This window comes from Notolepis coatsorum, assembly GCF_963971535.1.
Source record: "Notolepis coatsorum genome assembly, chromosome: 13".
NCBI classification, from domain to species: Eukaryota; Metazoa; Chordata; class Actinopteri; order Aulopiformes; family Paralepididae; genus Notolepis; species Notolepis coatsorum.
The window spans coordinates 76,332,131-76,349,341 of record NC_140177.1 but is presented as its reverse complement, the minus strand read 5'-3'; the positions used below and the strand labels follow the sequence as shown (position 1 = coordinate 76,349,341).

At 45.1% G+C, this 17,211-nt stretch overlaps 1 protein-coding gene across 1 annotated transcript in view; it reads right to left on the bottom strand.

Moving 5' to 3' along the window:
* Positions 1 to 17,211, bottom strand: part of LOC311239684 (transferrin receptor protein 1-like) — an 87,073-nt gene that overhangs the window by 49,124 nt on the left and 20,738 nt on the right. The window contains exon 2 of the mRNA XM_084328086.1: positions 174 to 223. Within this exon, the coding sequence (XP_084184212.1) occupies positions 174 to 206 (33 nt within the window). The 5' untranslated portion in view covers positions 207 to 223. The remainder of the gene's footprint in view (positions 1 to 173; positions 224 to 17,211) is intronic.

Genomic DNA, 17,211 nt, shown 5'->3' with positions numbered 1-17,211 from the left:
GTAGTTAATCTGCAATTAACCCACGTGTTTCGAAGGAGGGAAAATTTACACACATGGGTTATTTTACAACCATTTTTGGAGAAGGCAATAATGTATGTGCAACTGTGTGTTCAGTGGAGGGCCAACTCTAACATTAGCCTCACTCTTGTCAGGGTGGAAGAGGCGATACTCACTATTTTGGATATCGTTGACCTTGCCTGGTCCATCGCTGCTTCTCAGGAGTCTAAAACGTGAAGAAGAAGAAAAAGAAAAAGTCAAAAAGGAGAGAGTCAAGGAGCTATGGGTTGGGCCAATGGGAGTCACGCAACAGCCTAAATACGGAACGTTCCTGCCACTGACACCTGGGCTTTTCAATTCCTCGTGTTTTTTTTTTTTTTATATATTAAGCTATGCATACTCTGTCCATATTCCATTTCATTTCTAGGAATAATGAGGTGTCAAACGAGAACGTCCCACCCCTTGTCCAAACATCCATTGAGGTTTCCTATGGTGCTAACTAGAAAGGCAGCTCTGTTCCCAGGCACAAAAGCCCAGTGTCCAGCGTTGTGAGGTCAAAACAGACTCCAAGCCTCCATGTGAAGTCTGGGCCCACAAGAACACAATGACAGAAAGAAAACCGGGCTTCCCACATGCTTCAATTCAGCAGATGAGCCAAAGACAACAAGGTCTCAACTGAAATGCAAGATGTACAGTATATTTTCGTGAATTGCATTAAAACACCTGACTAGTGTGTGGTGTGAGCCAGATCGTGAGCTTCCCAAGGAGGAAAATACTGTTACATAATGTGGTTCATCTCTTCATGTCCATTAGGTGGTATGAACCACCTAATGATCAGGTTCAGCTCAACTTTACAGAATAGGCCCACGTAAATGATAGAACTGTGAAAACTCTGTTACAACTCAAGTGGCAAATGGCCTCTATAGTTTATTATTTGGAGCCTACATTGTTGGGCTCTTTGCAGACTTTCAATACGGAAGTGAGCAACTACATCAAGAAGGTGGTAAGCCAAAAATGAAATATTACACCAAAAAGTATTCATTAGGCCTACATCAAAATATGTGGCAGTACCAGTTCACCTTTACAGAAAAAGCTAAATAATAGTATCCCTACTTTACAATATAGGCCTAATCATAATCTATCTACAGCTGGTACAAAGGGGTCACAGGACAACTCCCATGTATGGCCTCTCTCACAAGCCTTTCTCGAGTTCATTCCATGCCAATCTGCAGAAAATGCCCACTTGTAACCCCATTCATCAAAATGAAATGGACCCAAAGCCCTATGCATTCCATGACCACGACCCTATGAGCAAAAAACCCTCCAACATTGCAGTGACCTTTCCCTCTCCCACACCTCCACCTTTAACCCTAACTTCACTAGCTACGTGGCCTTGCCTTTTCCCGCCCCCAACCCTAACAAAGGCTTTCCCAAAGAAAAAGTCTAAAGTCAATTGTAATAATAGCAGCCACTGTGCTATTGCTTATTTGCAACATTTCTCTGAAGAGATTCTTGCCTCCAGCTCATTTTGACTTGCTTATCAAAGGCCTAGTCCAAGGCTGAATTTGACTGGTTCAGTAAGGTTTTAGGTTTTGAATTAACAAGTTGCCCCTGAGGAAAGATAAACAGCAAACCACCCTATCTGACCTTCAAGGGAGGAAGAAAACAGACTCAAATCTCCTCGAACAGTCCTGATCTTATCAACCCCTAAAGTAGGTTAATCTAACTTGCCACTTCAACCTTCCTATATATTACCCTATGGCCTCAGAGGAAAAATAACCCCCTGTCACCAACAGGAACTTCGGACCGAAGAGAAGATCCTTGTTAATTTGTCAAACATCCTGTGATTCTTTGTCAGGCAAGTTGCCCCAGTAAATGGTTGCTGTTAATTTAGTTAGACTACTGGTCGCCCCAGTTACTCAGTTGGTTAAGGTGCTTAATACTGGTACTAGGGCTGCTGTAATAATCAAATAATCGCGTGATGATATGAGATAATCGCAATTTTCCATCATCGTGATCAGAATTTTTTGTTTCCCCTTTTGGAAGTTAACTCTGAAATAAATGTGTTTGTGTGCAAATTGTTCAGAATTCATATCCCGGTCATGAATGAGTCCCTGGGTCATTATTATAATTCAGATTGAATGATGCATGTTTACCCTTTCACTGCCACACGACAAGGGGTTAACCGTTAACCCTTTCACTACCACACTACAGAAGGTTAACCTTTCACTACCACACTACAGACGGTTAGTCTGTAGTTTGGTAGTGAAAAAGGTTAACCTTCTGTAGTGTGGTAGTGAAAGGGTTAAACGGCTTAAATCTCTGTGCAGGACATGTGGCAGATGATGGTTCAGTTGCAAACCTTTTCTAGCTTATTGCCGCTCATTTCTCCTGCTCCGCTCAACGTCACCATTGCAATGCAGCACAGTGAAAATGGATCTCGTTGCAAAGTGAAAAATAGCCTCAGAACATCACAGATCTGAGGACACTATTGTGGTTTTACGCCAATGAGACAATTAAATCAGTAATCGCAATTATTATTCAGACAATAATCGCCATTACAAAATCTCATGATCGCAACCTTGGTCACACACTCACTATGGAATGGGTTCATCTTCACTCTCATCTCTCTTGTCACTTCCTTTCCTTTGCTCAGTAAATAATGTCCCAACTATTATACAGGAAGGTTGTAGTATGACTGCAGTAAATTATTAGTAAATTAAAAGTATTATTTAATTATTTAGTTTTTATTGCCATTTCTGCTTTACTAGTATTAAACAATAAAATAGTAGACTATAAAATAGTGATCATCAGCTTACTAAAGCTAACTAACAACCTCAAAATGACCTTTATTGAAATGTCCATCAGCCACAAGGGAGATTCCAAATAAGACATTGCGTCAGAGGGAAGCAATGGTGGATGAATGCCTGAGAGCACACATACACTGGCTAGCAGGCAGGCAGGCCCCAATTTATTATCATGTTGGAGAATACAGTTGTCTAAAGATTGAAATGCATCCACCATTCTGACTCTGAAAATCTCAGAGCACGTTCAGGGCTTGACATTAAGGCTTGTCCTATTGTCCGGGACAAGTAAAAAAAAAAGTCGGACAAGCATAATACAATTTAACTTGTCCAACCGGACAAGTACAAATTTGTTATATATATATATATTCCCCAAACAAATAGTAACGTTATTCCATCTGATCAGAAAGTGCCTGCTTATTGTGTCACACTGGAAACTCTCAATCTCTGTACGTCAATATTACTTCTTCTGAGTGCTCGCTTAGTAGTCGACAAGTTTCACAAGTATATTTCGGACAAGTAAATTTAGCTTTCGGACAAGTCAAATATCTGAGCCAAAAAGTTAATGTCAAGGCCTGACCAGCGTTTCCGTTAGCCGGTAATTACCGGTATTTGACCGGCAAAATATGTTGAAGTCCGAATATTTAAATATCTCCGGTCATAATGTCCGGTGGAAATAATTCCTCTAAGCACAATTTTATTATTTGAATTGTATTAAAATAGGCTAAAATTAAATAGCCTATGCGATGAACGAAACAATCATTATATTTGTTTCATTGTGCTTCGCTCTAATAAAGCGCGGATGGCGCCGCTCGGATGTGAATCTTTTTTTCTTCTTTTTTTGAGCCTGTCTGGCCACCATAATAACGACAAACAGCTATACGAGCGAGAGAGAGATGGCCAAACAAGCTAAACTTAACAAATATTTCATGAAACCAAGCACAAGCAGGTCTAATAATAATGACATTGACAACGAAGACACAGAGACCGCCGATGCTCCCGCGGAAAATAAACAAATGTCGAGCATTCAGGCGGCGGCCCGAGTGGAAAGTTAAATTCTCCTGGCTGAGGTACGACATTATAGTCTAGTAGTCTAGCATCTATGATGTACGAGAGATAACATTGATTGAACGTACACAAAGTACACTTTATTGATTGAACCACAAAGAGCATCCCCAGTCTGCTGCTACCGTTGCGAGCCTCGCAGAAGTCCACCTGTTCCAATGCAATGGGGATCTAGTCGCAGGTACAAAACGGATAGGCAGAACGAGACGGGGTGAGTAAATGTTGACATTTTTTAATCATAATGCAACTGTTGGTTGACTGCCGTGTCACATAGTAATGCATATAATTGATTATAACTAAATGTAGGCTATAATGAAATCAACAAACGCATTACGAGCATGTGGCTCGTCCTCTCGCTCTCTGCATGCAAACGAGGCAATGTGATGATCAACTACAGTTTGCTGTGTGTGAAGTTGAACATTATGATATGCGTGACGTGTCTGATACAACGAGGTGAAGCGATGTCGACTCGAGATTCATTTGGGGGTGCGTGTGACAGCTGCTGCAGTGCGAGCCTGCGGCGCGGGAGCTTGATGCTGGATCAGCGTATCGCACTAACTTGGGAGGCGAGAGATAGTAATTTGATTCTGCAAATCAATTTCTCATTCTTCGCTTGATGTAATTAATACAAATGTCCAATATAACGGAATTCGTTAGCTCATAAAAATGTGATTATAACAGACTGCTGTTTAAAACTCTGACCGGAATTTCAGGAATATGTCCGGGGATAGAAATCTTGCAGGACACTCAGACCGGCACGAATATGTTCTAACGGAAACGCTGGGCCTGACGTTAAACTCATTCCTTGACCATTTGCAATTGACACTAGGGCTGCAACTAATGACTAATTTGGTAGTCGACTAATCTGCCGATTATTTTTTCGATTAGTCGACTAATCGAAAACCAATGTAAACAACAACAAAAAAAAAAAAAAAGGATTTTTTATTTTTATTTTTTTAAATTACCTATCTTTGTGAAAGTGGCTTCTCAGCTCTGGTCCAGCTGAAGACAGAGCAGAGGAACAGATTGGACATTGAGCATGACCTCAGAGTTGCTTGTCTACCATCACCCCAGACTTTGAGACTCTTGTCAGGACCAAACAACAACATCATAACATGATGATCCCATAGCCAATTAAAATAATGACTCATGAAACATTTGAATTTGGATCTTTAAGCCACTTTAAATGAAAATGTATTTGAAGAACAATACAGCAATCACTCATAACAAGATAAATAAATTAAATAATACAAATTAAAGTGGAAGTGTACTTTAAATAACTTTTGTTTGCTGTGTGTGAGAGGAGTCTGTGTGTGTGTGTATGTGTGTGTGTCTTACTCTGATCGCTGTGTGAGTGAGAGGAGTGTGTGTACTGTGTAATTTGTGTGTGTGTCTTACTCTGATCGCTGTGTGTGAGTGAGAGGAGTGTGTATGTGTGTGTGTCTTACTCTGATCGCTGTGTGTGAGTGAGAGGAGTGTGTATGTGTGTGTCTTACTCTGATCGCTGTGTGTGAGTGAGAGGAGTGCGTGTGTAATGTATTGTGTGTCTAGTCTGATCATCATCTCCTGCAGGGGAACAATGTTTTCAATGTCCAAAATTTGCTATGGGATCATCATGTTATGATGTTGTCTGGAACCCTGAGAAGCCACTCTCACAAAGATAGGTAGTGCACAAAAAATATTAAAAAAAAAAAAAAAAATTGAATGACTAATCGACGCAACAATTTCTCGTCGACTACAAATAACGCCCAGTGGTAGAACTCCAAAAAAGGTGGAACATGGCTTCATTCATCCTTCTGCCCAAAAAGGACAATTTGGAACTTTAAACCAAGTGGAAATTTGAATACAATTACGAGGACTCCGAAGGTCTATGACTGTGTTACATAGTACAATAGCTCAGCACAGATAAGTGTACTTGGCTATTCTAGCTATGTAGCTAACTTTAGAAGCTAAACTCAGCCTCAGATGGCCTATGACCAACATTGAATGCCATAACCTTGAGGCCGGCAGCTACTAGTTCAGCCAAATAATTGTCCCTCCTTATCCGGTGGAGGAAGGATCAAATGGATGATTACACTCAACCAAGAAGACTGCAGTGCAATCTGATCTCAGAGGTCACCAGCTAAATGCTTAATTGCACCAGTTACATGTAATTATACAGACTGTAGCCTCTCGCCTACAGTTGGTCACAACTTTATTGGGGATTTGCTCACACAATATACCAGGAGACCTGAGGAGTCTTGAATGATTTGGGCTGTATAAGTGAGGCACTGAGGCATGGCCTACATATCTAGCTGCTTCATGAAGTCCAGTGTTCTCCATGATCTTACATACCTAACATACCCAACCTTAGCAGGGTTAATACTTTAATCTGCTTAGCTAGTCTTTCACTTAGAGAAACCTATGGATTAGCGATGGAAAGTGTAATAGCAAAACACACACACAAAGATGCACGTATATACACACTAGGGCTGTCTTAAATACTTCGAAGCTTTGAAGCTTCGTTCGATGGCACAAGCTTCGAACATAAAAAAAAATCAAAGAAAAAAAAATTATAATAATAATAATTTGCCTCCAAAATCTTGCGCCTCCATTCCACTGAAACGAAAGTAAGCGGTGCCTCGACTCCACCTCTCTACAACAAGCAGGTGGAGATTATCTGTGTTGAAAACAACAAGGACATGTGCAGCAGACATGTCAACGAAGAAGTCATCAGACGTGTGGTTACACTTTAAAATATGCAAAGACAATGCCCAAAAAGCAGAGTGCCAGATATGCCAGAAGAAAATGGCATATCACAACTCTACAACAACTTTGTCAAATCACCTAAATACACGACATTTGGATCATATATATATTTTTTAAGCTTCTATTTAAAATCGAAGCTCGGCCCCGAAGCTTCGATTGCCAAAAAAAGCTTCGAAGGTCAGCCCTAATACACACACACACAGATAAAGTAACAACTTTTCCTACAAGACAGGAGAGGTGCTGTAAGAGTAAGTAATATTGGACCCCTGGCCATATTTCATAGTTTTACAAATGATGTGGTACAGGGTGGCACAGTGGTTAGCACTGCTGCCTCACAGCAAGAAGGTCCTGGGTTCGAACCCCAGCAGGGGGCCTTTCTGTGTGGAGTTTGCATGTTCTCCCTGTGTTTGTATGGGTTTCCTCCTGGTACTCTGGTTTCCTCCCACACCATAAAGAGTAAAGACATGCATGGTAGGCAGGGACTACAGATGAAAACTAGCTCATTAGCTAATTCTGGCACATTTACTTTGATGTGGAAACTGAAGATGTTGATTAATGTGCACTGTTCTGGGTACAAAATAAATTTAAAAAAATATTTAAAAAATATATGTTGTTGATCTGTAGTCCTTTCTCAGCTTAATGCAGTTCTTCATACTGGTGGAGACCCGCAGCTCTGGCTAGTAGCCACAAAACTAATATAAAGTATCAGGGCACGCTTCAGTCTGGCCAAGCCCTGAAATAAAACGCATATAAAGTATCAGGGCACGCTTCAGTCTGTCCAAGCCCTGAAATAAAACTACCGGTAATATAAAGTATCAGGGCACGCTTCAGTCTGTCCAAGCCCTGAAATAAAACTACCGGTAATATAAAGTATCAGGGCACGCTTCAGTCTGTCCAAGCCCTGAAATAAAACTACCGGTAATATAAAGTATCAGGGCACGCTTCAGTCTGTCCAAGCCCTGAAATAAAACTAATATAAAGTATCAGGGCACGCTTCAGTCTGTCCAAGCCCTGAAATAAAACTAATATAAAGTATCAGGGCACGCTTCAGTCTGTCCAAGCCCTGAAATAAAACTACCGGTAATATAAAGTATCAGGGCACGCTTCAGTCTGTCCAAGCCCTGAAATAAAACTACCGGTAATATAAAGTATCAGGGCACGCTTCAGTCTGTCCAAGCCCTGAAATAAAACTAATATAAAGTATCAGGGCACGCTTCAGTCTGTCCAAGCCCTGAAATAAAACGAATATAAAGTATCAGGGCACGCTTCAGTCTGGCCAAGCCCTGAAATAAAAGAAAAAGAAATTCCAGAGTATGATTAAACAAGTGTTGTTGTTTTCCAGTGGCCCCTTTAACTTATTTTTTTTATTATTATTTTTAGCGTTTTCCAGCTTTTTCTGGTCAGACATGACCGACAGAGGAGAGGGTGAATGGGAGAATAGTGGTGAAGAAATGCGACAAATGATCCCCCGGGAGCGGGAGGCGAACCCGGGACGGCCGCGTGTGCGAGGCACTATGCGGTGCCCCGTGGCCCCTTTAACTTTACTATACATTCAATGTGTGGCTAACTAAGGGGGAGTTGTGCTGAGAGAAAGGACTCTTAACTTTCAACATAATCCATGAGTAGGAAATGGGACTAGGGATCCAAAATCCAGAATTGAGTCTTTAGTCTTTGAGGGCGCTCTAGTTCCGCCAAATAAGGAGTAGGCTGGCCTAGACCACTGTCACCAAGCCAAACCTCTTGCAAAAACCCTTTTTCTGGTCTCTTTGGACCAGAATCGAAAAGCATAATATCCTCTATCTCCACATTGAATGGTTTTCAAACACACATGTGTGAGAGAGATAGTACGAGTGTACTTATGTCACAGACACACCCTACTGGGAAGCAGGCATACACACCCACTCACCCACCCACACACACCCACCCACCCACCCACCCACCCACCCACCCACCCACACACACAGTGTATAGAAATGTCGGCCTTCTGAAAAGTATGTTCATGTATGTTCACTCAGTAATTGGTTGGGGATCCTTTTGCACAAATTACTGCATCAATACAGCAAAATATATCGACTTTTCCTACGATATTCTAATTTATTGAGCTGCATACTGTCACAGTAAATCAGTGGCGGTATCTTCTTGTATCGGTATCAGTGGCGGTATCTCACTCTACAGCACCTGGAAACCCCGAACACCTACACCCGCATCCTGTTTATTGACTTCAGCTCAGCTTTCAACACCATCTCCCCCAACAATCTGTTCCATAAGGTACAGGACATGGACATCAACCCAGCCATCAACCACTGGATCCTCAATTTCCTCAGCAATAGAAGCCAAACAGTCAACAATAAATCATCCGGACCTCTTACCCTCAGCACTGGGGCCCCCCAGGGCTGTGCCCTTCCCCCTGGCTCTTCTCCCTCTACACCAGGGGTGCCCAACCTTTTTTGAACCAAGATCTACTTTTTAATTGACCACCTAGCCGAGAGCTACCAGCCAAAATTTGACCTACTCTCGGCTAGTATTAGCATTAATACTATTAGTAATACCCATTCAATATGCACATGACAGAACATATTATATGGCATATAATATTCTCTGTCATGTGCATATTGAATGGGTATATAATATAATATGATATTTTATATATCATTGTAACGATCATTGTAACGGTGTAGTGTAGCAATTACAAGAATGACTAGACTAACTTCTCACGTTGGACATGCAGGCATTGACTGACCCATTTATTTCACACTCTGCATACACAGACAACACACACACTCAATTCAATGGGCATGAGAAAACATGAGTTTACATTGCCAAAGCAAAAGTGGAACAATACAATCAAAACAAAAATGATATATGTACAATTAAAAGGGAATAGGAATGATGTGTAAACAGAGCTGTCACATTGCAACTGACAAATGGAATTTCGAACTTCGATACGATACCTTGAAAAGTATCGATATTCTATACCATTTTCGATACCACAGGGAGAAATGTTAAATCTTAAAGTGTAAAAAAAAATTAAAAATAAAGATAAATATATATATATATTTTTTTTTAACTACATTTTGCTTTTGTTGCTGGTCGATTCTCCTCAGCTTCTCTCTGGTACTATAAGAGAAGATAAATATAACACTTTTAAAACCCTTTGTTTATCTTTAGATCAGACATTTAAAAATAACTAAATGATCTAATCTTAGAAATTAAGTAAAGTACTGCATGTTAAGCATAACAGATTGATTGATTGATTGATTGAACATTTTATTAACAGATTGCAGAATGGGTACAATACAGTACGGCTCAATACACACAATTGTTAAGGGGAGGCAGACCAGAGAAAGGCTTTCGTCTTGTTTACATCAGGGTCCCCCATTTTCAATTCATCATAACATTTGACATACAGATAAACAGTACTGTTACATCCAGCCATTTATGACATACAAGATATACAGTACTGTTTAAGAGACAGAGTTTCTAAAAGAGAGTATATACAGTTAATTTACTTCTGACCATTATAGTCAAAGTATTTTCCTATGAACTGAAACTCATAAGACCACATAAGGCTAGCATCATTCAGTTACAGCTATATTGGCCAACATTAGCCAGCTATCTAGCCAGCTACTGCACCACGAACTGCCAGCCAGCCAGCTGGCTACCTTAACCCACAATACAACAGCTATCCAGCCAGCTACTGCACTACGAACTGCCAGCTTGATTGATTGAAAATATATAGCTGGCCACCCCCAATCCAGCCAACCGTACAAATTACGGTCTCAGTTAGTTAGCTAGCCATTCCATTGCAAATTAAAAGGTAGGCCAGTATTAGCTAGCTAGTAGCTAACGTTAGCCAACTGAGAATGATAGCTAGCTAACCAACAACAGCTGCAAGCCTGCAAACAACAACGCTGTTGATATAATGAGCTATCCGTAGTAGGGCTGACCTTTTTTGGGAATTCGAAGCTTTGGGGCCGAGATTCGAGATACATTTTTTTTTCATTTGAGGCTTTATAAAAGCAGCATAATGAACACAAATCTGTCAGTGCCGAGTCCGACCTCATCTTAAATAACAAACAGCATTGCTTGTTGTAGTTAACAAAGAGAGGCAGAGTTGATTTTGCACCAAAAAAAAGAAAAAAAGAAAAAAGTATTTTTTTTTAATAATCGAATTTTATTAATCGAGATCTACTTGAAATCAGCCCGCAATCTACCTGTCGATCGCGATCGACTGGTTGGGCACCACTGCTCTACACCAACCAGTTCACTCCCCTGGACAGTTCAGTCAAGGCCTTCAAATACGCCGACGACACCACCATCCTGGGTAGGGATGCCCCGATCGATCGGCCACCGATCGTTATCGGCCGATACTCAGTATAAATATGCAATCTGTGAATTCCGATAATTAGTCATATTCGCCGATAGCGGAAACCGATCAAGCGAAGCTCTCACTCGCTGTCTGTCTCAGACACACACAACCTGCAAACTGCCGCTGCTCCTCCTCCCTAGCCCCGCCCGCCCCCGTGTAGAGTTTGTAAACAAAGAGGTGCGGCTCCTCTGCTCGAGTCTGTAGTGCACTGCATTCGACCTGCGCTAACGTTAGCTACCTAGCTATCGTTACTGTTTAAACAAAATTACCCAGTCAACTATTCACGTTTAGTAGGCATTGTCTAACGGTATTTAGCCGGCTAGCTACCGATAGCTCCTGATATCAACAAATGATCCAGAAAGTCTAGTAGTTCATGTTCATACCTCAGTTAGCTTGCGTTAGCTGACGTTCGTTTACTGTTCAAAACGAAATGTCCCATTGAACTAAAGTTCTGTCTTAACGTCATCTAGCCGGCTAGCAGTAGCTACAGATAGCTCTTGATATCAATGTCTTATAACATTGATTTAATGCGTATTCGAGCTGAGGGCTTGCTGAATGTGAAACGACCAAAGCACTTAACGTTACCAATGGGGTCCCGCTGCAGCGCCGGAGAATCCTTTTGAGCTGGGCTACTAGAGTACACACAGACAGTGGAGCTGTTTGCAGATAGTGAGCATTTTGACTTGTTGCGTGGTGGCGATGTCTCGCAGTCGCAGATAATACAAGTACAAGTCTAATTATATAATATATATATTTTATAAAAAAATTAAAAAATAAAAATTTTATATAAAATAATTTTTAATTTCTTTTTAATCAAAAACAATCGGTATCGGATCGGTATCGGCCGATATGGATCACGACGATCGGTGATCGGTATCGGTGGCAAAAAACGTGATCGGGGCATCCCTAATCCTGGGCCTCATCTCCAACAACGATGAGTCCATTTACCGGCAGGAGGTGGACAGAGCAGTGAGGTGATGCTGAACCAACAACCTCCTGCTCAACACCTCCAAAACCATGGAAATTGCCAGACTTCAGGACTTCAGGAAAAAAAACACCCATACTCCCAATAACCATCTCGGACCAACCCATAACCCTAACGGAATCATTCAAGTTCCTCGGTACCCACATCATCAATAAACTCAAATGGGACATTAACACCACTGCCATCATCAAGAAGGCCCAGCAGCAACTGAGGAAGTACAGAGTCCAACAACACCTGCTGGTCCAATTCTACACCGCCATAATTCAAAGAATCCTCACCTCATCCATCACAGTCTGGTACGGTTCCACTGACACACCAAACACAAACTCCACCGCATCACCAAGACAGCCTCCAAAATAATTGGACAGCCCCCTCCCCTCTCTGGACTCCATCTAGTTATATGAGTACTGGCTGAGCGTCTCGCTCTTTCGCCATATTGAGATATACCTCATCTCCAGTACCTACTGTACTTCATTAACGAAAACAATGCACCCATGCACTTGACCAGGCCCCGCCCCAGTGTCCCCATATAAGACACCGGGCATTGGTCACACTCGCCCTTCCTCGGGAAAAAGTTTTCCATCACAGAAAACCCAACCAAGGGACCTCAGGGCGCGCTAAGAGCGAGACGCTCAGCCAGTACTCATAATACTAGGTTATATACATAACCTATCGTTATATATTCGTACTGGCGAATCGTGTTTAGCTCTTTTGTCATATTGAGATATGGGACAGAGCAGACGCGTGGCCCGACAAATGTACCCCCTGAGGACCCGCAAGCCCTACCACCAGGGGGAGGGGAGTCCCGTCCAACCCCCCTTCCTAGTGAAGAGGGGGCGGCAGTCAACTCCACCAAAGTGCGAAAAAGAGGGAACTAGAGACCCCTAAAAACGCACAGCACAGACGGGACCACGTGTGATCACCTCGTGGCACACACCCACACACCCCTGCTAACCCACCGAAGGGCAGGACGCAGGGGAGATCCCAGACCTCAGAACCGCCTGGGAGACAGGTTTTAGGTAAAACCTAACGAAGGGACCCGGGGAGGACTAGGAGGCCGCAGCACAGATGTCCTCCACCGAGGCCCCCCCTAACAAGGCGGCAGAGGCCGCTACCCCACAAGTGGAGTGCGCCCTGACACCCCCAGGGGGGGGCCAGCCCAGCCAACGTGTAGCAAAGGGCAATGCCCTCGCACAACCAATGTGACAGGCGCTGTTTGGACAGTGCCTCACCAGCGCGAGAGCCACCGTAACAAACAAAGAGCTGATCGGTAGCCCTGAGGTCCTGAGTCCGGCTGAGGTAAACCCCCAAAGCCCGGACTGGACACAACAGGTGAAGGCACGCCTCTAACTCACCAGCATGAGGAGGCGGATGAAACGCCTGAACCACAATATCCCTGGAGCGAAAGAGCTCCGGATATTTTTTGGCATGAAGACTGGATTAGGCCTCAGAGTCGCACCGCTATTGACACGAATAGACAAGCACTCAGGCCGCACCGAGAGAGCACAAAGCTCACCCACGCGCTTAGCGGAGGTGATGGCCAGCAGGAATGCAGTCTTGAAGACAGCTGTTCCAAAGACGCCTGCTCAAGAGGCTCAAACGGGGCCTCAGACAACCGGCCGAGGACCAGTTGGAGGTCCCAACTCGGAGACAGAGAACGTTTCACCGGCTTAGGGCGCCGAGCGCCAAGCAGGAAACGCTTCACAAGAGGGTGGCTGAACAACGTAACGCCCTCAAACCCCACATGACAAGAGGATATAGCCGCGGCATATACCCTCACCGTCAAAGCCGACAGTCTATCCAAAATAGACTGAAGGAAGGAAAGGACAGCGTCCAGGGGGCAGGACACCGGGTCCAAGCACCCCATTCTACACCACTCTTGGAAAATACGCCACCTACCCGCGTAAACCGCGATAGTGGAGGGAGCATGCGCGTTCCGGATGGTGTCGACCACAGAAGGGTCCATCCCCTCCAGACTCACCCTCTCAACAGCCAAACCATCAGCGGCTGGACCAGCACAGGGAACTGCCACAGAGACCCGTGCGCCTGAGAGAGGGCCCACGACGACCAAGGAACAAGCCACGGCGGGGCTACCAAGAGCTGGATCAGGACCGGGAACCACACAGCTGTGCCCCGGTCCGGCGCGATCAGGACCAAGGTCCTGCGCTCCCGACGTATCCGCACCAACAACTGACCTATCAGATGTATGGGGGGAAAACCATACAGAATCCCGGGCGGCCACGGAATCGGTCCCAGACCTGCCCGACTATGTCCGGACGTAATCCCCACTCGTCAGGGTGAGGACCGCCCGTGACATCACACCTGCACCCACATTCACCCTGCCGGGGATGTGGAGAGCCCTCAGGCTGCGCAGATGGAGAACGCCCATAGCCAGCCGACCGCCGCCCGGTGCAGACGGGGGGAGCGTACTCCACCCTGTCTGTCGATATACGACGCTGACGTCTTATTGTCCGTCCTGATCAAAACACCGTTTGAGGACCAGAAGGACTGCCTTCAATTCCAACACATTGAATGTAGCGCAGACCGGGCAGCATGGTCTTGCCAGCTGCCCCCTACTGCGTTGGCCCGACGTGTCCTCCCCCAGTGTAATAATAATATCCAAAGTATATAAAACAATAAAGGCAGATTCTCAACTTTAATCTGGCCCTTCACAACAGGAGGCATCGGTGAAGACCGTGACGTGTGACAGCCTACTGCCCATGGGGACCCCGCTGGTGAGGGCCCCAGGCCCTCCCCAGAGGGCGAGGTCCCCCAGTATTGACATGGGAACCTTAGCCGCTTCCACTTGCCTCTCACCGGGTCTATTTCCATACTGGAAAACCACCTCTGTATCCTCCTCATGAGGTGAAGAGGAGGCCAAGAGGGACCACGGAATGAGCAGATGCCATCATACCGAGCAGGCGCATCACGGACAGCGCCGTAACCGTCCTAGGACGGAACCTCCCGAGCGTGTCGATAACATGCTCTGAGAGGGATGCCCATATAGACCTTGAGCTTAGAATAAGCCCAAGTACTCCACCCGTTGACTGGGAAGAGGAGTACTCTACTTCCAGTCTACAGCAAACCCCAGGCTGGTGAGGAATTCCACCACCTGCCTGGCATGAGACCTGACGATCTACCTTGACCGCCAAGGACCAGAACGTCGTCAGGGCAGAATACACTTCGTAACCCCTGACGACGCAGAGGCCCCAGTGCGAGCGGCAGCCTCTGGTACTCATAGGCTAAACCCTGCAAAGGAAGCGTAGGTAAGCCCTAGGATGGAAGATTGGGGATGTGAATACGCATCCTACAGGTCTATGGAGGAGAACCAGGCCCCCACCTGACAGTGTTCAACAGGTGGGAGACGGTCCAAAATGCCGAACCTTCCCATGGGACAGGTCCAGCATGGGTCTGACAACCCCCCCCCCTCCCGATTTCTCGGGCACCAGAGAATACCGGGAGGAAACGCCACGACGATGGCTTGCTTCGCCCACAGAGATCGGATCTCGTTGACCAGAGCTGTCACTGCTGGTGACCCTGACAATAGGGTCTGTATCAAACCTGAAAACGGGTGGGGTTGTGTAAACACAAGTCCCCGCCTCAGCGTTCTCTCCATCCACCTCGACATATGGTACTGCTGCAGCCATATGTGATGATACTCCCAAAACGCACCCGCCGCCATTTGGCGCTGGTCCGCTAGGAACTGTAGATAGGCAGCCCTGTCCCACCCGCTGTGCGTAGCCAACCCTGGACCCGCTAACTGTGCGAGCAGAGCGTTCCGTGGAGTCGGGACATTGGACCCTGACACTACCCACGAGGCAATCGCATCCAAGGGGGGGACCCCCGACAGAAAGGGCCGGTTTGATACGGGGGAAGCTGACATCATACTAGGTGACAAAAGCTCCCCCACTGAACACCCCTCCAGCTGCAGAATAGCTCCTCAGCGGTCCATGCAAGGTGTGAGGTAGGGCTGGGCGATATGGAAAAAAATCATATCGCGATAACGATATGATAATTTTATTTTATTTCTCGATATCGATAATTATCGAATTGTTATAAGTATAAAAAAAAAAAAACATATTTTTTTTTTAACAACAGATGTATGTTTATTTTGCAGCAATTCTTTGTCATTGCCGCCATCTTTAGTGTTACATCCCCTCACACTCCAGTTCTCAGGCTGCAGCTGGTTTAAAAGCTAAAGTAAACCGGCTTCTCTGCTGGCTGTGGCTCCAGAGGAGTTGAACAGTTCTGGCTCTGCTAGTTTATTTTCGATCTTTTGGCGCTTTTTTGGTGCACAAACCACCGCACATGTGCACTGTGACTCGTGACTGGAGTCTAGTTCTGCTAGCACACATAGCCTACTGTGTACAGACGGTTTCAAAATGTATTTTAAATTAGAAAGCAAACAAAATAAATGGACAAGAGAAAAAGAAATCTGAATTTGGTCAGTATTGTCATTTGGACAAGCAAAGCCATTACTTTAAGTTGCAGGCAAGAAAGACAAGTCTGTCCACTGTCTCTGGTTTTAAAACTGCCCTGTTGCAGGTAAAAAAAAAAAAAAAAAAAACGATTTTTCGTTTTTTTTTTTTTATTTCGATATTCGATATCGATTATTAAAATATATCGCGATATTTATCGTTATCGTTATATCGCCCAGCCCTAGTGTGAGGCCCCCATGGGTTCCTACACACCGTAGCCCTGCAGTGATATTATTACCACCCAAATCACGCGTGCCTGCCAGACCACTGCGGGCTCTCCGGAGTGGGAGGCATCAACGTGATACCCGGCCTGGCGAAGGCGAGGTCGGGGCAACCCGCACTGTTTGCCTCAAGAGGTCTCGAGCCCCCCTGCTGACAACCCTTGTAGTTGACAGACGTAACACCAGGCTCAACCAAACACAGACGCAGAACGTGTGACGTGGGAGCCGCTTGACAGCACAACATTCTCACGGACAGACCCAGTCTCAGCCATCAACTGGGTGTCAGCCCCTGTCCCCATGAGAAGCGAACGTGGGGCCGCTTGCGCTTCATTGAAGACACGCGGCCTGCAGCCAAAGGAAACAAATCAGAGTCCCTTTTCCGCTGGTGTTGGGGGAGGGAGTGACCGGAGAGCGGGCTGCACACAGCTGGACGGCGACGTTTTTTTAGGGCGTGCTCATCCAATGTAGCCGCTGCAAAGGCTGTCGGCCTTGTGGACACCTGTTGACGTTGAGCCCAGGGTACCTCAGGCGGGGGAAACATGGC